General features: G+C 49.0%; 1 protein-coding gene across 1 annotated transcript in view; it reads right to left on the bottom strand.

Annotated features, from left to right (window-relative positions):
• Positions 1-19,933, bottom strand: part of LOC100121588 (probable serine/threonine-protein kinase dyrk2) — a 95,840-nt gene that overhangs the window by 13,933 nt on the left and 61,974 nt on the right. The window contains exon 3 of the mRNA XM_008219519.4: positions 4,865-5,020. Within this exon, the coding sequence (XP_008217741.1) occupies positions 4,865-5,020 (156 nt within the window). The remainder of the gene's footprint in view (positions 1-4,864; positions 5,021-19,933) is intronic.

Below are 19,933 nucleotides of genomic sequence, written 5' to 3'. Positions count from 1 at the left end.
CTCCGCACAATATATATCGGTATATACGTATGTATACAGCTACATAATACCGCAGGCGCGCGGCTCCTTCAAATAACGCGTTTTTAATATAAAAGCCTCGAGTGCGCCTTACGTCCGCCTCATCCCGACTTTATAGCTATACACGCTTACAGAAAACTAACGAGCCACAATGAATATTCCCGCATAGCTTCTTTTTGCGCGATTGATAATCCCACGAGTTTTAATAATCGTTCTCCGCGGGCGTATATAACACAGCGATATTTACGACCTCGTATAAACCGCATCTCTCGCGCTTTCGATAAATACACATACACGCAAGTGGTAGAGAGAGAGAGAGAGAGAGAGACTCGCGGTGTCGGGGTACACGCCCATTAGCGCAGCTGCGCACACGCTAACGGTACAAGGGCTGCTGCTGCTGATTCACGTGTGTGTCCGTGGCGCGGTATAGGTGAAAAGTGTCTGGAACCGCCGCCGCCTTATTATGCACGGCGTCGGGGAAATTTCATTACGCACTGCAGGTAGGTAGACGTGAAAAAAGAAGATGCAGAAGAGGGACTACGCGACGCGTCGCGTATGTCATTACGGCGGCGGCGAATTCACAGAGAGAGAGAGAGAGAGAGAGAGAGAGAGAGAGAGAGAGAGAGAGAGAGAGAGAGAGAGAGAAAGAGAGAGAGAGGTGCGCTATACGTCTATACTGTGTGTATAGTATATTAAAGGAGCATTGACGGGCGATCACAAAGCATATATGCGCCTCTCTCCGTGAGACACAGAGTGAGGAAGGGGCCATTAAGCGGCTCATTGCCTCGGTCAATTGGTGCTGATGCAGTCGGTATATAGAAATTTCGGCGAAGACAAAACAAAGAATAGTATATCTACGCCGGGCTCTCTCGATTACACACTTTCTCCGCGGCTCTGCGCGCGTAATTTCTTTTGCAGCTCTTGCATTGTTACACTACATCACGCGGGAGTGCTGCTTCCATGTATAACACGGGATAGGGACTAGGAGACGACTCGACTCAATACAGAGAGTCGAGAGCGTAGGTGCACGTTCGTGGAGAAAGAGAAGCGAGAGACACAAGCCTATCATCGCGTCGGCGATCGACCGGAACAATTTCCCTGCGCTGCAGCAACGCCGCGCGGCTGTTTACGGCATATCGAAAGCGAAACCGTTCTTCCTCCGGATCGAAAGTGTTTGCAGCAGCGGCTACGATCGTTGTCATCATCGTTCGCCGTTGTTGCACACCGAGAGGGAATAAGGTCGGTAATCGATGCCAAAACGTGTATTCGCGGACCGGAGCAAGCGCGCGAGCAATTTATAGAGGCGAGATCTAGTTTACACCTATACTATATGCATCCATCCATACAGTCTTTACGTAATCCCTTCCCGAGTGGAGAAAAAAAAATTAAATACCGGAGAACTGTGCGGAATCTCAGGATAGATAAAGGAGAGACGAAACACACGCGATCGGCTATACTTTCACCCGCTCGACGATAATAAGAAATAGCTCTACTCACAACAGCTGTGCAATACACACATACGCACAAAAACGCTCTCGCGCGGATGATGATGCACTGGACAAAGCAGCAGCAAGCTCTCGTTGTCACCCGACGACGACTCGCGGTTTTTGTCTCGCAGCGGATGTCGTACACACACTGAGTAGTAACAGCAGCAGCAGTAGCAACGTCTTCTGCAGCAGCGAAGAAGAACGAGTATACAGAGAGAAGAGAGAGAGAGAGAGAGAGAGAGAGAGAGAGAGAGAGAGAGAGAGAGAGAGAGAACACGCCCGGCAAGTGGAATCGAGATTCGTGTCTCGTGTCGCTCGGTCAGTGACTCGCGCTCGCAACATGACCCTGTGTGTCTATGTCTGTGTTCGTGTATTATATACTGGCCGTCGTCTGTCGAACGGCAGATGCGACCAAGAGACGACCAAGACGACGAGTCGGTTACGCATGCCGCAGTAGGCGCCAATCTAACCGACGAATTAGCGCGAGAGTATATTCTCGACAACGACGGCGACGAGATGTGGGAGGAATGGTTTTCCGGTTTCTCTCTTTTTTTCGTATATAATACTCAAGCTCACGAGGAGGCTATACGGCTGTTATATCGCGTGACTCGCGATAAACGCTCTGCACACCCTTCAATCAAAGGTACTCTGTGTATAAGTATCGGAGAAAACACGAATTATATTCCCACGTCGCTCTGTGTGTTTCCCCAATTTCCACAACAGCAGCAGCTGATGTGCGCATAGCATTATACACACCGTAAGTCCAGCCCACTTTCCGAGACGCGTATCAGATCGTCGGTCATTACCCGCGAGCACAAAAGCTCTCGCCGGAAAATCAATGGAGAACGGCCCGCGTTTTTTCCGGCGCGCGAAATAGTCCACATACACTCGGTATAATACATACACACAGTGTCAACGACCTCAGGCCACCATGACCTTCCCTCCTGCCAGCAGAGCTCTCGTGTGTCTGTGTGTAGGTACGTTCCTTCTTTCTAACGAATGCGCTCGTTAAAATTCAGCGGAGGAAAGTATTTTCCGCGACGTCCCGCATACGCATTACACCGAGTCTCTTCGGCGCAGTGCTATACACGTATACGTCGATCCATTACAGCAACAGAGATCGACGAGCCCGCTCGAATAATTCCGCTGTAATTACACATTGGTGCAGCGAGAGGACGAACCAGGAGGAATTTGTTCGAGGGATATTTTCCCGAGAGTCGGGGAAATTTGCGATCACGTGAAAAAAAGAATTGCGCGTTTGCTGCGTAATAAAGCGCGCGGTGTTCTGAAAACTTTTTGCTGATTTGCAAAACATCGAGTTTGAGCTCGACTGCGCCGCACTATGTTGTGGATGGATTTCCGACGACGTCGGTCTTGCATCAGTGGCGCAGGCGAATTATCTTATAATATGCGGCAGTTTATGAAAAGAGATATACCGCTGATGTCGTCGTCGTCGACTTCTTTTTCCGCGACGTTGTATACACAACATCGTCGTCGCTTGCGAAACGCTCTCTCGATCGTTTCGTCGCATCGAAAAAAAGGGGTATACCCCCCCCCCCCAATTATTCTTCCCTTCTCCATATATACGTGTCTAATTATAACGATAGGGACGCGGCGCGCAGGTAGCTTAGATTCTTTATCGGAGAGCCTCAATAGCGCAGAGCTGCAGCCGTGATGTCACCCTAATGAGCTGAAAGTCACTCTCTGCAGTGTGTCTCTCGGAGAGGCTAATTCATATACGCGAATTTAGAAAGTTCGCTGCGCGCGCAGCTCTCGCATACAGCCTAATTGCACTTACGTAAGTGTGCAGATCAGTGGCTAAATTTTCTAGCTCTGCTGCAGTCGGCAGCGTTTTGCCGACGAGAGAGAGTATAGTGGGGATATTGTGCGCGATGATTTAAGTATAGAGAGAATGGGCGTCGAGCGCGGGCGCGAATCAGCTTTGTTACATCTCGGAGATCCTTATCGCCGCGACGGCTTAAACTCTTAGACGTGTGTACTAACGCCCGAGCGAGAGCTTCGACTGCTACTGTTAGCCGCTTAGCGTGTGTGTGTGCTTTTGTTTGTTTTGCTGGGCGCGTTTTTTTTACGTTGGAAAAGGGACGCTGCTGACTCGGTATTCAGATTGGAATCGTGCGAGTCACACCGGCCTGAGGTGAATTCAATTAATCGCTCTTTTGTGATTCGATAGATCGATTTTTTTTCATCCTACATACGAAGAAAAAAAACATATTTCAATTACACTCTCGACCCGTAATCCAACGAAATTAAAACCCACTTACGGCCGCTTAATAGCTCGTCGCTTCTCGAGCTGGCTCACTCGGTGTCTCTCTCTCTCTCTCTCTCTCTCTCTCTCTCTCTCTCTCTCTCTCTCGTGAATATGAAAGCGGTTCCCGCCGAGCATTTGTTTACACTCGTAATTCTCCCATAAGTGCAGCATGGCATTCGCGAGAGCGAGCTCTCGCGCGCACAAGTAAGTCGTCCCCCATTCACATATCTGTGCCGGTCGGGCGGGTCAAGAAAGTAAAGCGCGCGCACCATACGCGAAACCGGATCGTCTGAAGAAGAAGACGAAGCTGCGGATAACCTGCTGCCGCTGCTGTGTAGCACGAAGTGGGTTAACGATTTCGGGCTGCCGATACCGAATGTCATTTCCTTCGCTAATAACCCGCGCTCGCCTCGTATGTGCTGTATGACGATGTCTGTTTGATACAGTCCAGTGTATAAGACTTTCTCTTGGGTATTATAAAATACACACGAAAATTATTTCCCGTCCTCGAAAAATACTTTCGCGACGTGATTGGAAAAAGCCATCTTTTAATGTCGTTTTTGTTTCGTCCTCGAGATACGTATGCGCGTGTAAGTGTGGGTATACCATTGCGTAAAAGGAAAATCGCGGGGCTCGCTTATTACGCGCCGTCGCCGCTGCTGCAGTCGGACTCGCTTATTTGGCACACGTACACGCACACACACGCATTGCGTCACGCGAAAGATCTTCGTTAATTATTTGTAATTATGCGAGAGAGAGAGAGAGAGAGAGAGAGAGAGAGAGAGAGGGAGAGAGAGAGAGAGTACTGACTGTCCGTTATCGCAAAAAATCGAAGGTAACTGTGGAAAGTACATACGAGAGTCGCGTGTAGGTATTTTTTAATGCGAAAATAATCATGTCTCGCGAGAGCGACAATGTCGCTGCGCTGTGTACTCGGAAAATAAATACTTTCGTCAATCAGCCTTGCGTACATACGAACTGACGTTATTGCTGCGCGGCGTAGCTGCTTCATTAGCCACTACAGACGTCAACGCGCTGTAAGTGCTGAGAGGATATCGAGGAGAAAGAAAAAGGATGTTTGCTCTCTTACCTCACGGTGCGATATGGGGGTGTTTTTGTTCCTGCTGACGTTGCTCGCGTTGGTGATCGACGAGAGGGATGTGAGGGTCGCGGAGCCGACTCCACCGACTGATTTGACACTAACTTTCGTCCCTCCGCCGACATCTTTGTGTAGCGTCCCGGGACTCTGTAAACACAGAAGGGGAAAAAATATTAGTGCATAATATAAATATACAATAGGCACACACAGACTTTCACGAAGGAAGACTTCTTACAGCCGTTCTAATAGCAAAAATCAACCATCCCACAGTGTACAAGATGACGGTTATTACCCCCTGGCGCAAGAGAGAGCACACAATGGAGGCAAGTGCAAATTGCCGTATACACACACACACACACACACACACGGGATAGACTCTCTCGCACACACAGAGGTATATCCATCTCTCTAAACTAGAAAAATAGGCCGCGCAAGCTGACCTTAGCCATTCCGCGAATAATCGCGGGCACGTTTCCACCATAAGGGATTCAGCTTCTACCTACTTGTTAGCAGCAGCTCTCTAGCACACACACGAGCCGATAGCCGGACGATTATATAAGTTCCGTTATACTGCTCTCTTCGGCGAATAGGTTGCCGCGCGATTTTTTGCGCCTGTACACACGATACATCGGACAAAGAACAGTCCGCCCACCGGCAAATGAAGCTTCCGACGTGCCTGTCTATTATTTATATTTAACAGCTCGCTTTACTTTTGATCGCGTAAACAAAGGATCAACAGGTGAGGAGGCAACGCTGAGTCATCGGCTCTTGCTCGGCTATCACTTTCGCAGCCGAAAATCGCACTCGTCATCCCGCGGAGGCAGCTTGCGTGTGTACACAGGAGACGATTTAAAGTCTCGTATAATACACGCGAGCTATGGCGACACCTCATTAGAGCGCTCGCTCTCGACGGAAGAGTTAGCCGAATGAAGTTGTAGAACCGGATCCGCAATCTAATACACGATACACGTGTCTATTCGTCGCTTCGCGTGAGCGCATTGTCGCCGCTAACGATCGATCCTTCGTGTATATTAAGACTCTGTAATACTGGTCGCTTTATCGGCTTGCCTGCATCTATAGGCGAGAGAGTTTTCTTTTTTTCACGGTTTTAACGGCTTTTCGTTATAGGCCGGGGGCGCCGTATAAGGGAAACGCTAATTATTATAAATTGCGACTTTCTTCGTTAAGATCTATATATTCCGGACTTTTCATCATCGTGTTGTATACGTGTAGCCGGTTTTCATCAGCGTTTTGTTGCGCGTACCTTTAATCATCTCTATATCCCAAGCCCTTTATGCACAACATGTATATAGTGTATATAGCAGCTGGATGCACGTGTGCAAGGTGCGCGCAGCGAGCTTTGATTCAGCAGATACTTTCTGCGAGTGTATCTCGTACCAGCTGTTCTTCTGCCAAAGGCTTCTTATATTTCTCCTTCTTCCACACATGAGGCAGATGCATCTCCCTCTCGCGAAACGGCGGGCACCTGCCGCCCGAGAGTCCGGCCGAGGTTTCGGCAGCTGTGCTCTTTGTGTGAGCGTGTGTGTATATATAACGCGAACAAATCTCGTCGGGCGAGTTTTTTGCCTGTGAGCTCTCGCGACGAGATCGAGGAGCCTCGTATATTATATCCTTGACTCTCGTCGAGTCCTCTTGTAAAAATATTTCCGACTTCCTCGGCTATATAACGTCTATACCTACTCCCGAGCGTTTCTTCTTCATCTCCTTTTTTTATTATTGTTCGCAGCCCGTGCCGAGAGAGAGGAGGTTAATTTCTTCGCAGGCGAGAGCGTAATTATCCGATACGCATCTTCGCGTATTACAAACCTGATGAGGGAGAGAGAGAGAGAGGAAAAAAAAACTGGTCGAGAGCGAGAAGAGTTTAAGGAGTCAATCCGTCCCGTAGCGATATTTCAATGAAGAATACGGATCTCCTTTTCGCGCGTTTAAAGAACCGTTAAGAATAACGCGCGCGGCGAAAAAAAGAAAGGCGCCGCTGCACAACACAACCATATACACCGCGAGAATTCAGATTAGGTCTCCCCGAAGAGACAACACAATGCGCGCGCTCTTTGTTCGCCTCGTTGTGCACGTCAGAGGAAAAAAGAATAAGGATCGCAGTGTGCGCTGTATACTCACCGAAACTCTCTTTCCGCGTTCCCTCTCGCGCCTTATATACAATCATCCGTATTAGATACACATAGAGGTACAGCTGCAGACGCGTATTATAGCACTGAGAGGAGTCGCGTTGCAAGGCCACGGTAATGACTTTGTGCGCGCGCGAGTTGCGGTGTCTACGATCGGAGCCTCGATCCGTTAACTCGAGTCAATGAAAGTTGATGCGCGCGGATAATCCGACACTCGCTCGTCTTATCTCTCGACAATAATATATGCTGATGTGTGTGTGTGTGCGTTTTCTAGCTGTGGGAATGTCGGCTGTCGTCGCGGCAAATTAAATTCGTCGTCGACGGCACTTTTTGTTATACACTGCTGCTCTGGATGGAAAATTCCAGTGTGTGAGTATAGGAAAACGTGAGTGCGCGTATTGATTACAACGACTAAATCGGACTTTATGTATAATACACCAGGATTTTACTCCTCGAGAGCCGAGAGAGATGATGTAAGTAGGTGCGAGCGCACCTATATCTCTGTAGTCGAGCGGAAGGTCGGCTCTGAATATTTTAATTACTCGATCCGAAACGGCGACGGCTCTTGAAATTTTAAACGAGAGACTCGTAAGCGACTCCCCTGATTAAAATTAATTTTAAACGAGGCGCTCCAATCCGAACTTCCAAAGTCGAAAACTATGCACACAGAGACGGCTCGCTTCTCCAATTAACTTCGGCTGAGCATTTTTCCGCGTGTGTGTCTGGAAAATCTGGGTCAGCGACTCTCTGTCTTCACTTTGTTGAGGCTCATAACACAGCGTGAGACTTACATCGCGCGTGTAAACGCCGAGAGCCGTGCGGACGATCCATTATTTTCCGCGAGCGCTAGACGAGGGATTAGGTCGATTAGGTAATGCCGCGTATGCGGGCTTTTCTTTTCTTCGCTGCTGCAGTTGCTCATGCACGATTATTAGAGAGAGCCTTGACTTTTGTGTCCCGCGGCAGGTAGACACGTGTGCTCGCTAACTGTGCTCCATGCAAATCGACGAGTTTTTCGTCGGTACTTTGAGAAAACATCATTCGATTAATAATCATAATCACTTATTACTGACAGAAGCAACGGAGACGGCTTGTTTTTCGAAATTAAAAATAGCCTTCGTCGAGTGTTTTTTTTTTCATGCACCGTGACCTTTGAGACGAGCCTACTGAAATTCATCAGCGCTATCGTCTCACGGATCTCCGGTAGAAAAGTCGACTTCTACGTTCTATAGAGAGAAAAAAAAGAGAGGCCGCTGCAGCGATGATTTCTGAACTGCACTTTCCGTGGAAAGGCGCCTGATGCACACTCGCACAGTATCAATCATAAAGCCCACAGAGTGAGGAGCAGCCGAGGCTGCTGCATCGCAATAAAGAAAAGTACCGAGTCATGTTTTCATTGTGGACCTCCTCTAACTCCTCGGGGAAAAATAATACAAGTGTTTCCGCGGCGGCTCACCTCTCGATTGTTCCCTCGGATATATCGCTCCGAGGCCGTGTTATATACCCTGAATTATCCGCGACTGTGCGCAGGTTCTCTCTTACACATACACACACACAGCTGGATTATTTTCACTCGAGTTTTTGTGCCGCTGCAGGAGCGGGACTTTCTTCTTTCCTCCCCGCGACCATTAATTTTCACCGAGTGCGTAGAATTATCCGCACGGCGTCGGAGACCGGCTCTCCATTTATCGAGTGAAAATCGACAAACGGGATTATATTGGAAATTTATTTGCACGGAGACTTCGCGCTCGCGTGCGTGAAGATAATTTCGGTATAATCACGAGGGGGGAATATGTGTCTCTTCTTGTTTCACATCGCGATGATAATGAGCGGCTGCTCACTTTTACATACATACATACACACTCGTATTATGAAGAAGAAAAAAACGTGTACTTGGCAATCAAATCGCTTTTTAATATCGACACACTCGCTTCGAGTATATTATACACACTCGCGACCCTGACTCTCCACATACGCGTAATTCGATACACGCACATGCGAGAGTTAGTTCGATTCCCCGGTGTGTGCTGCTCTCTCGGCGTAATTTCATTCCGACGCGAGAGAGCAGCCGCGCGCGCCACCTTAGAGTATATACGTACGTACCTTCGTTAAACGAGGCTTTGACTGGCGATCGAGCTTGCAAAATGAAAGCGGCCGACGCTGCACGAGGAAGGGACACGAAGTCAGCTCCGAGGACAAGGCTAACGTGTATATATATATATATATATATAGAGAGAGAGAGAGAGAGAGACGCTGGAGTGCACGTGAAAAATAAATGAGTCTCTCTTTCGCTTACTTTTTTTATTTCACTCTCGGTGAAATAGACGCCGGATGCCGATATCGACTGGTTCCTGGAATTCCGACGGAAGTCCGCGCGTCGTCGGCATTGTCCCCGACGATAGCGGCGGCGGCTGCACGCGTTCAATTTATTAAAACTCACTTTCAGCGCTTCAAATTGAAAGGGCATAACACTGCGCAGGCCTCGATTAATCTCTCTGCATATGCATACGCGTATACCGTCTGCACATGCGCCGCTCGTATCCCACGCCGAATCTAATTAATTCCTCGCTCTAATTGCGATTAGTCCCTCCCAGTGAGAATCACCCGACTGAGAGAGATGCAGTGTGTTATACATACATGCGCGTGTGCAGCAGCTGCTGGTCAGCCGAATGTCGAGGCGGCCTTCGACCGGAACATTATCAACTTCCTTTTTCCGGATTCACGGCCGTGTCTGCGACTATATAACACGAGGTTTATACGCGCGCGTATCGAGAAGTCAGCTGCACGCCGGCTTTATTGTTGTTTTTTCTCTCGACGACGTCGACGTATAAATAATTTTTGCAGCCGAGACATGCGCGCAGTACTTTGCATGCAGGATTATTACGAGGCACTCGCGCGGCTGGGATGAATTTTAAAGCTGCCGCTCGAGAGTTTATTGGCCGATCGAGTCGTGAATATTGTGTCTTTCGCGTGTACGTTATGAGCGCTGACGCGCTAAATTCGAATTTTACGAGCGACGCGCGGCGGCGCGAATTTCACTGATAAGCGAGAAAAATCAAATTTCTCTCCGACTGCTATATAACGCAGCGCCAGCGAAATGACAACTTTCAAAAGGTCGGACAGCGGGGATTAATAAAGCCGAGCCGTCGTTTGTCACTCTCCGCCGAGTTATATACAGCTTATTCCGCACCGAATTCCTGTGAATCTATGCATACACAGCTCGAGTGCAATGACTGAAAGACCCGCAGCAAATTAACGAGCGGACATAAAATTTCACGCCGATGCATAAGTGGCTTGTATACATACACGTATGGTATAAGGTCCCCGAGAGTTTCCCAGACTCGATCTCTCGGGGATCAGTGTGTCAGCGTACAGTGACGCGCGGGAGGGCAGGGAAAACTTTCACGGCCACAGGCTCCCTGCGCGCGATCGGTTGCTGCTGGTTCCTTTTGGTATTCGATGCTTATCGACGAGTCATCGAGTGTTTTCTCGAGAGTGATTTTTGATTTCTTAGATCCCATTATTATTATTATCATCGCTCGAGAGAGAAAATTATGCAAAGTCGTCGTTGTTTTTCTTTTCCGCGTGAGTTACGATTTCGAGTTTGACGATTTCACGCAGAATAGCCCATACACGGCGGAGCAGCTTTCCCCTCTCCGAGAGAGAGACGAGTCTCTCTCGGCTCTCGGGCATCTCTCTCTCTCTCTCTCTCTCTCTCTCTCTCTCTCTCTCTCTCTCTCTCTCCCTCTCTCTCTCTTTCTCTGCCTGGTAAAAAGAAAACAGGTTATCGAATTAAAACGCGGCGATGCAGCTCCTCTCTCGATATATACTCTCGCTCGCTCGCGCGCACGCAGCCTCGAAGCGTGTAATTTCTATCCCTCGGGCGGCGATATTCGTTCGGCCGGATCGAGCTGCACTGCGCAGCAGAGAACGACTGTGTGTGACCTCGTATATGGCACACGCGGAGAGGAAGTAGCTCCTTTTTTTGCGGAGCCAAGCTGCTCCAGACGACCCTACAGTATATATAGGAACGCGGCTGTGTCTCCACGTCCACATCGCGCAGGCAAAGGGTTAGTAAGAGACTCTTGTCATATACGTACTCTCTCGGAGATGGATGGATTAGGAGGTACGCTCGATTAATACAGACGTCAGATCTTTCTCTCCGGCGACTGTATCTTCTTATACTCTTATTTTTCTCGGGTATTAGTTATAGGCCAGACGGATGGTATTCCATCGGAGCGACGTGTACTCATCTTGATACGCGACTGTGACGTGCGTCCGTGCGCGTTATTTTTTTTCAGATTGATTTCAAGATTACAGTGCCGCGCGTCCCTTTAAAAAATACACACACACACACACGATTTCACGCCCGGCAGATCCCCCTTAGCGGCACACGCCGAATAAGTTTCATGCACGGGTTGGCCGAAAAAAGGGCGACGACAGATGCGCGCGTGGGAGTTATTAGTTCTTTGTTTCGTCGCGTGTTCAAAGAGAGATGTCGTCGGGTGATTAGTTCGCACAGCTTTTTTTCTTCCCGCGAGTTGGCTGAACTTGGCACGACCGCGCCGAGATAAGGTACGCGTTTTTCTACGGCTCTTTTTTCTCTCTTTGACGTATAGAAAATTACATACACACAGCCGAGCTCTCGTATTATAGTTCGAAAGCGGTCGATACACGCGGCAATTGCGGCGTAATTCGCGCGCGGCGTCGAGAACGAAAGTTAATTATAACGCATATCCATAACAAGCAGAGACTGTATCATCGGAGCGCGCGGCAAAATGTTTATAATCAAGTTTCGCTTTTAATCTTCCGCGTTACTCATGTGAATCGCCGATGAAGTTGCACAGAGTATCATCGCGGAAAAGCGAGGCGCACTTTACTGCTATTCGTCGAGTCGAAATCCTTGAGCGCCGTCAGCTGATATACACGCATGAGTATCGAGACCTTTGTAATTTCCCGCGCGTATGGCTTATCTCTCGCAGACGACCAAGCGTCTTTCGCGCCGCTTTTGTTGCGCGGAATGAAATCGCGCACGGGGAAAGCGGTCCGCGCGCTCGTTAATTACGGCTATCGCCGATCGATACGCTGCTGATTTACGCGCGAGGGGACAATGACTTTTCCCTGGAAATCTGCGCCGCACGCTTACGCAAGTCTCTCTCTCTCTCTCTCTCTCTCTCTCTCTCTCTCTCTCTCTCTCTCTCTCTCTCTCTCTCTCTCTCTCTCTCTCTCTCTCTCCTGAACTTCGACTTTCCCGCGCGTAATAATAATCGCGCGGTATTACCGAGCGATTTTCCACAGCGGCGCAGGCAGTTTATTGCACCTCGGGTTCGCGCTTTCCTCTAACTAGCCTCTCGTAGACGCGGCCTGGACGGAACGAAAATTTACGATATCGTCCCGCTCGTAAAGATCAGAGGACACACTGTACTCCATTATGTTTACCATCGCAGGGTGGCTGTGTATCCCAAGAAAGCGACGCTCACTTTCTCGCCCGACAATGTACTGTCCGGCGCCGCGTGTGTTTACACAGCGAATCTTGTCTCGCCGCTTAGGTGTTAAAAAGTGTCACGTGTTTGTACGTCTGCTGCTAGAAAAATAGAAACTCGCGCGCGCATCGCAGGCTGCAAGAAAGCGGAGAAAACGCGCGCTATGACCCTAAAGAAAGAAAGACACACTCTGTGTCCCCGAGGCGTTTGCACACACGCACACACACACACATGCGACTCGAAAGTGGTTTATATGCGCGCCTGCGTCTCCTCTCTCATCCCCGCGCGAAGGAGGTTAACGTTAACGACGACTCTCTTTCTCTCTAATGCCATTAAACGAGCCGCCTGTGTGTGTGCCCTTCGTTGGGATATCGCTGCTTTACAGCCGTTTTAATTGGGAGGATGCTTTTTCGCGCGCGTGTATGTGCAGCCGGCGCCGAGAGAGAGAAAATTTGCCGTTAGAGCGAGAAACTTTCTTTGCGCGCGACGCACCTATTACGTGCCTTCGATTTGTGTGTATAATGCGGGGAGACCGTAGTAAAGCGTTTAGGAGCCGCTCGTTAAATCAGGAATCATTATACGCGAGGTTGATTGAATGCCTGCGAGAGAGACTGTACTGTTTATAGCCGATGTGATCTTGTTGTGCGGCGAGTTTTCTATTACGACGCGGGGGGACCAGCGTAAAGTATAAATTACGTATGCATCTCTCCTCTCCTGCGTCGAAGTGATTTTTAACTACGAATAGCCGCGTATTAGTAATCCGTCGAGTCAGCGCAATCGATCTTCCCGGTATTCCGAGTGGCGATTTCCATATTTACCGGTTCCGTGAGAAATCCTCTCTCACTTTTCAAAAAGCACATGAACAACAAGAAACTGGAGCGGCCGCGCGCATAAATTATGACTAATCGCGTCTACCGCTCCGAAATCTCACCTCGTCGTCGGATTAAGGAAAAGTTACGGGAGAGCATTATGCCGTACGCGCATTTGCAATATCCCAGAGAGTCCTTGGCATTTACGCCCTCCGCGATTGTTATTGCGGCTCTCCTTCCGAGAGTGAGAGAGCCGTGCTCGGGTCGTCGATCGGCTGCTGCTGTTCATTCCGAGAAAACACATCTCTATCTCTTTCTTTCTTCCCCTCTCTCTCTCTCTCTCTCTCCTCCGCTGCTCCGACACACCTTACACACTGCGCCGAGGGCCGAGGCATCCGTTCGAAATATAGCCGTGTGTCCAGGCATAGGCGCAGCAGCAGCCTCTTTTCAAGTGCAGCCGAGCCTTGAACCCGCAGCTGTGGTATACACGACGGCTTATAACGCCGAGGGGCCTCTCTTCTTTTCTACGAGGCACGTTTTTAGAAGAAAAAAAAGGAGAGGAGGAGCGAGAGAGGGTCTCTGTCTCTGCTGGCTACGCGTTTCTTTGTTGTGTGCGAGAGAACGGTGCTAGTATGGGACTACTGCACACTGGGCGTGTGAAAATTGCTTCCATTAGATCCGAAGAAACAGTGTCGTTGGCTTACGACTCAATCGAGGACGAGCGCGTTTAGACAGTGCGCGGCTTTGTTGGGAATAATTTCGCGCATAAAATTCAACGTATACGCGCATTTACGTAATTGGCTGACATTACACGCGCCTATCGTTGCCGAGAGAGATTAACCTCTCGATAGTACAATCGAGCGCGTGTTTGTATAAATCGATATTGCTGCAGAGAGTCTCGTCTCTTCGCGGAGAAGAAGCGGCTCTGCTTTCTCGATGCGAACATTTATAATAATAACAGTAAGATGCGCGAGCGAGTTCGGTCTCGCGGGAACATGAATGAGCGAAGCGAAGGTGAGGTACTTACGTCGTACAGAGACTTGAGCCTCACGTGGTTGATAGCCGGCACGTCGACCATCGAGCACTTGAGGAGAATCGTCGTCGTCTGGCTCGGCATTTTCGCTGCTGTATTCTTATCTAACAGCACCACTTTGCCTATTCTATTCTCTCTTCTCTATATCTCTATCCACTATAATACCTTACAAAAAGAACACAGAACAACTCCAACGTCCATATTCGCACTGTATACGAGTGCAGCTGCTCCGCAACGCTGACTCGGTTCGCCGAGCACGTGGTGTATAACGGCCGCCGCGCGGCGTCTCTAAATATATACTCCGCTGCGTGTGTCGTGTACAAAAATTTCCTCCCGACGAGAGCGGAGGACGTGCTATAAGATACTACTACTGATGGCAGTGGTGAATTTGGCAGCACAACCTGTGGATCCTCTCCACTGTCCTTCTGGCTTGCCCTATCCGTTGATCGACTCTCCTCCTCTTCGAACTGCACAAGTCCTCGAGGACGAACGGCCCGAGGGTCATCCAGAGCAGGCGCATGGAAGCTCGCTCGAAATTAATCGAGTAAAAGTATAACGGATATAAAAAAAAATAGAGGAACGAGTATAAATAAAAAAATGCGGCGAAAAAAGTACGCGCGCGCGCTGAGCAACACAACGACCTCCTCGTATGTCGCCGCCGGTGGACCGACTGACTGACAGACTGACTGAGTCTCCAGCGCACAGCACAGCCCACTTACGTATAGGCTCGCACTCACACAGCTAAAAGAGAGCCTCTATCCCTACTCCTCGCGGAGTTTATATACACACACCATGAGCCGCTTTGCCGCCGGCTGTGCAGCAGCAGCAGCGACGGGGGAAACTCGCTGCTATATCCCCACTCCGCAACGCGACGCCTTCGCTGTGCGCTCTGTGTTTTGTTGTTGCGGGAGTTGATACACTGATATAGGTATACATAAGCCTCGCAGCCGTGCTGGGACACACGTGTGCGTGTTGCTGCTGCTCCTGCTGCGTCGCACGCGTGTGCAACAGGGCTTCTTCTCTCGGAGAGATTTTCCCACAGGAGAGAAAGAGAGAAAACGCGCCAGCTGATTCGATAATTAGGCGGGGAGAGAGGGGGGAGATACACTAATTTGGGCGGCGGATCGGGTTCTTTCTTCTCGCAGTGGTGTATTTTCGGAGCGCTCCGAATACTCCCCCGCGTCGATCTTCTTCTTCTTCTTCTTTCTGTCGTGTGTTCGAGAGATTTGCAAAGAGAGAGAAGGTTTTTAATAATTTCTGAAAATTACTCTCCCGCATGTGTGTGTGTGTGTACGTGCTCGAGCGAGTGTAGAGAGGGAAGTCTCCCCTTTGTTCTCGCCTCCCTGCTGCACACTATCGGCTCTCTTTCTCCGTGTTTTTGTTTATGCTTTCGCGCAATATGCTTCCAGGAATTACGGCTCGCAATCACTTTAAACTTCCTCTCCTTACACTTTTATCTAAATATACACACTTGCCTATATGCATATATATATACGTATTTTCCGAGCGCGCACGCGGTCTGTGTTACAGTTCGATAAATTTTTTTCCTCTCTTCCGCCTCGGTTTCACGAGTGTACATAAGTATAAGCGCAGCGCGAGTAAATACACTGCGCCCAGATAAGCCCATTTTTTCTATCTTATCCGTGATAAGTGAAAAAATGTCGCTGATTTAGTCGATAGAATAGGGAGGACAAGAAAGTGACCGCAGCAGTTTTCGAAGTGTAACAAAGCCTCTAGGAAAGAAAACTTTGCGTAGCGCGCGGAGATGAGAAATAGGCTCTCTCTTGCAAAAACAAACACAATTTTCCCTCGCAGAGCCGATTCGCCGAAGCGACGATAATTAATATCTGCCGCAGACATCATATAACAACACTTCCTAGCCGCAAAACTTTCGGTGTAAGCATAATATACGCACAACAATATATATCGCGCGAAAAAAGCGCCTGCATACGGAGCAGCGGCGGACATTCTCCCACGCGTATAAGGTACCCATAACACACACACGCGCGCGCGTTTGTGTACGGGAAATCGATTGTGCGATGCCCGCTCGAGTGTATCGTTCTCTTGAACCGCCGACGGGTATAATCAAGTTATGACATAGGGGCAAGCTCTCTCGGACATGTATAATGGAAACAGTGCGCCTTATCGGCCTGCTCCTCTTCGATTTTCCGCGGAAGAGTAAAAAAAGAAAAAATAATGAGCTACCGCGATTTGTTTAGCTATCGGGCTCGCATGACAGTAGCCGCTATAAGCGACTGCTATGCGAAAGAGCAGCAGTGTGTAGTAGCAGAAAGTTCGCTAATGCTTATCTCCCCTTCCACTTAACGTTTATCTCCGGCAGACGACGCGCGCGAGCAGCTGAATTATTATATTTTTATGCAAATCGAGACTTCCCGGAAAGTTGGGGAATAAACGAGTCGCCGCAGTTGAGTGTATTATAGAGAAAACGCGCTGCACCTTTACACAGCAGCAGCTCGTTCGAATCGAGGTTTAGGCCGCTATGCGCAGTGTAATGCTCGAGTGCGCGGTAAGAGCCGTTTACATAAGAATTAGGCAAATCGTGCGCTGCATTGTCGTTTTCCAGCTTTCTTTCTTCGCGGGGAACTGTATTACGCCGCGCGCTGTATCTGCTGCCAAAAAAGAGGATCTTCGTGTGTGTGTGTGTGTGCAGGGGAGATCGGCTTGTCTCGTCGCGAAATGCGGGTCACGCGGTAACGTATGTATATAGTATATAAGAAAGGCTCTCGTGTATGTACAGTTTTGCCATCGGGCAGACGTCGCACGAGAGGAGGCGTATTAACAAAGGACGAGAGCCGCTGATACGTACATATATTATGTACGCCGTCTCGACGGAAGCACGAGCTGCGCTGCTGCTCTTGTACTCTCTATTCATTTTTCAATTTCTGTCTCTGTGTGCCGATGCTTTTTTACGATATCCGATACACATACGAGCTGATCCGTTTTTGTGGGGCATTTGTCAGGAAAGTGCACAGGGCATGTCGAAAGTTTCTTTTCCATCGGCGGCATACATACTCTATGCAGATGCCTCCGCTGAATTTTAAAACCGTTCGCACGCGCTGAATCGTTAATATACGGCGGGGGCCTTTTAATAAAAAACGATCTCCAAAAACGCCTCTGGAGTGTGCAATGTACAGCTTTCAAAATTGATACCTGCGCAAATCTCGGAATAAGGCGAGATGCTGCGGCGGTTTGCAGAGCCGACACACAATGCGCGTCGTGATCCAAGCCGGTACATACGTATACTGTATACAGGTCCGCCGCGTACAATACAGCGTGTCGTCGCGTGTCTACCTCCAAACCCGTTATGAACCGTTGCCATTACGTGACCAGCCTGGTCTATTAGAATTTCGAGCACACGAATTCGCATACGTATACACTGCACACGAGTGTGTACAGCAAACTCGAAAACTTTTTACTTCCTATATTTTTCCGTCGTCGAGCGGCGCGCGCTCCGAGAGAGATTACAGGCGAGGGAAGGAAGCGATAAGAAAGGAGAGATAAGTGTGCAGGCAATTACACGAACTTATCCTTAAGAGCGCGCGCTCTCGGCTGAATCGTCGTATAATGAGTGTCATTGGGTGCATTAGCGAGGACTCATCGGAAGCTCTGCGGCGATTAGGCCTGCCTTACGTAAATATGTAAATAATACATCGAGAGAAGAATTCGGAGGAAAAAAGGAAGATTTTTGTGTGTAACCTAACTGGCCTAACTGGCCTCACAGCTCTTCGCTGGAAGTGCGACTGAGTCACACTCTGAGCGAGAAATCGACGCCTGGTTTGGAATTTCGCGAGAGAGATGCTTAATATTCGGGCTTTTACGACCTGCACTTGTACAGTGTCTTATTCTCGATGCAAGAAACGATAAAATTTGCAGAGCCATAACGAGGGCAATATATTTCAAAATAGATTACGCCGAGCCACTCGATAGCGCCGAGTTATTATACAACAATAAAAAAACTCACACATACACTCGAGCGTTATTCACTTCAATAATCCTCGGGCTATCGATATATAGTCGATCGCGGAGCGCAGATTATTATATACTCATAACGCAAGAATAAACTCTGCATAACGCGTATTCGCGGAACCGAATCTAAGACGCGGCAATTAATCCACAGTGCACTCGCGAGGGAATCAGGAAGAGAGATGACGAATCGGTGATACCACGAGGTGAGAAATCAAAGGAAATCCAGCCGGTAATCATTATCAATCGGCATCGACGTCGCGAGGTCGCGCAAAAACAGCTCTCGCGAGAAAGCGATGACGAGTCATAGCGCGCGTCATTCGCTGCTACTCTATACGTCACGAGCGCGACAAATTGGCATGTTTATGCGCGAACTTTGCCGAAAAGTCCTTGCGTGTATGCACACGTGTATCTGGCTTTTCCTTTTCTGCGTTACGCGACGATTCGGTTTTTACCGTTGCACACGCGTTTATTGGGTTATTCATGCGCCGGCGTTGGAAAACGCGCTGCGTGTGCAGTCGCATTTGCGTTACAAAGCGAGTATTGTAAACACGTTTTATATATCTATTATGCATTCACGGAGGCGCAGCTCGAAATAAAGGAAAATCGCCGCTTATCGGCCGCTCGTTATTACGTTTCGGATCGGGAGAGAGAGGATGCCGTGTATAAATTTCGGAGCTGCGTATGCTTTTTATACACACGCGTCTGAGGAGCTTTTCACCGAAGGCATAAGTGGATTCGGATGGTTTCCGATAGGACCACTCTAGTGTCATTCCGATCGCGATAGTATAAACACTCGGAGAAGGAGGAAGAAAAGTCATAAGCTACACGGTTACATTTTTATTTTTACTCTCTCGACTCGATCCCGTCGAGCTTTAACGGTTTTTCCCAAAGTCACGGCCTACATTCGTTTATTATACGCGCGCGCGATCCTTTGTGCGCTCGCTCGCTCCTCGATTTTTATTATCGCGATTTTGAAAAACACCGTTATAACGCCGCCCTGTTTACCCGGTGTTTTAGCGTCGTTCCGTGAACCGTCGAGATTCCCCTCGGAATTTTCCGTACACAATCCATATCTATAACACCTCTCGGCTTTTAGGACCTACCGATCGCGCTGTATATAGGTGTATTATAAGACACAGCGCAAGTGCTTTGCGACAGATAAGCCGTACGACTCCGGATGCAACAGGACCGCCAGGCTCTCTTTTTTTCAAGGAAGAGCTGCGTCTTATCTCTCGTATAATGTATACAATACACGCACGCGTTCACCGATGAGTCGTCGGCTCCGTCAAGGATTCCCGGCTCTTACGGTTCTCCAGCTGCTGAATGATATTACGCGCCGATTCGCGTGTGTGCGAGCGGGAAACGAAAGACACAAGCGCGAGGAGAAAGCGACGACGTCGGAGTGTGAAGATAAGATTAAAACACGCGCTCGGACACATTTCGCGATTTGTAGAGGTAGGTGCTAAACATTTTTCGCTGTTTCGGCGGGAGCTTGTGTCTACAATACGCCCGATACGATCCGTTGGTTGCGCAACACGGTGTGTACGTCTACAAATCGTCCATATGAATTTCTCTCTCGCACAGAGGCGCAGTAGTAGTAG

This window comes from Nasonia vitripennis, chromosome 2 (assembly GCF_009193385.2).
Source record: "Nasonia vitripennis strain AsymCx chromosome 2, Nvit_psr_1.1, whole genome shotgun sequence".
NCBI classification, from domain to species: Eukaryota; Metazoa; Arthropoda; class Insecta; order Hymenoptera; family Pteromalidae; genus Nasonia; species Nasonia vitripennis.
Note: the sequence above shows the minus strand (reverse complement) of the source record. Positions and strands in the feature narration are given on the sequence as shown.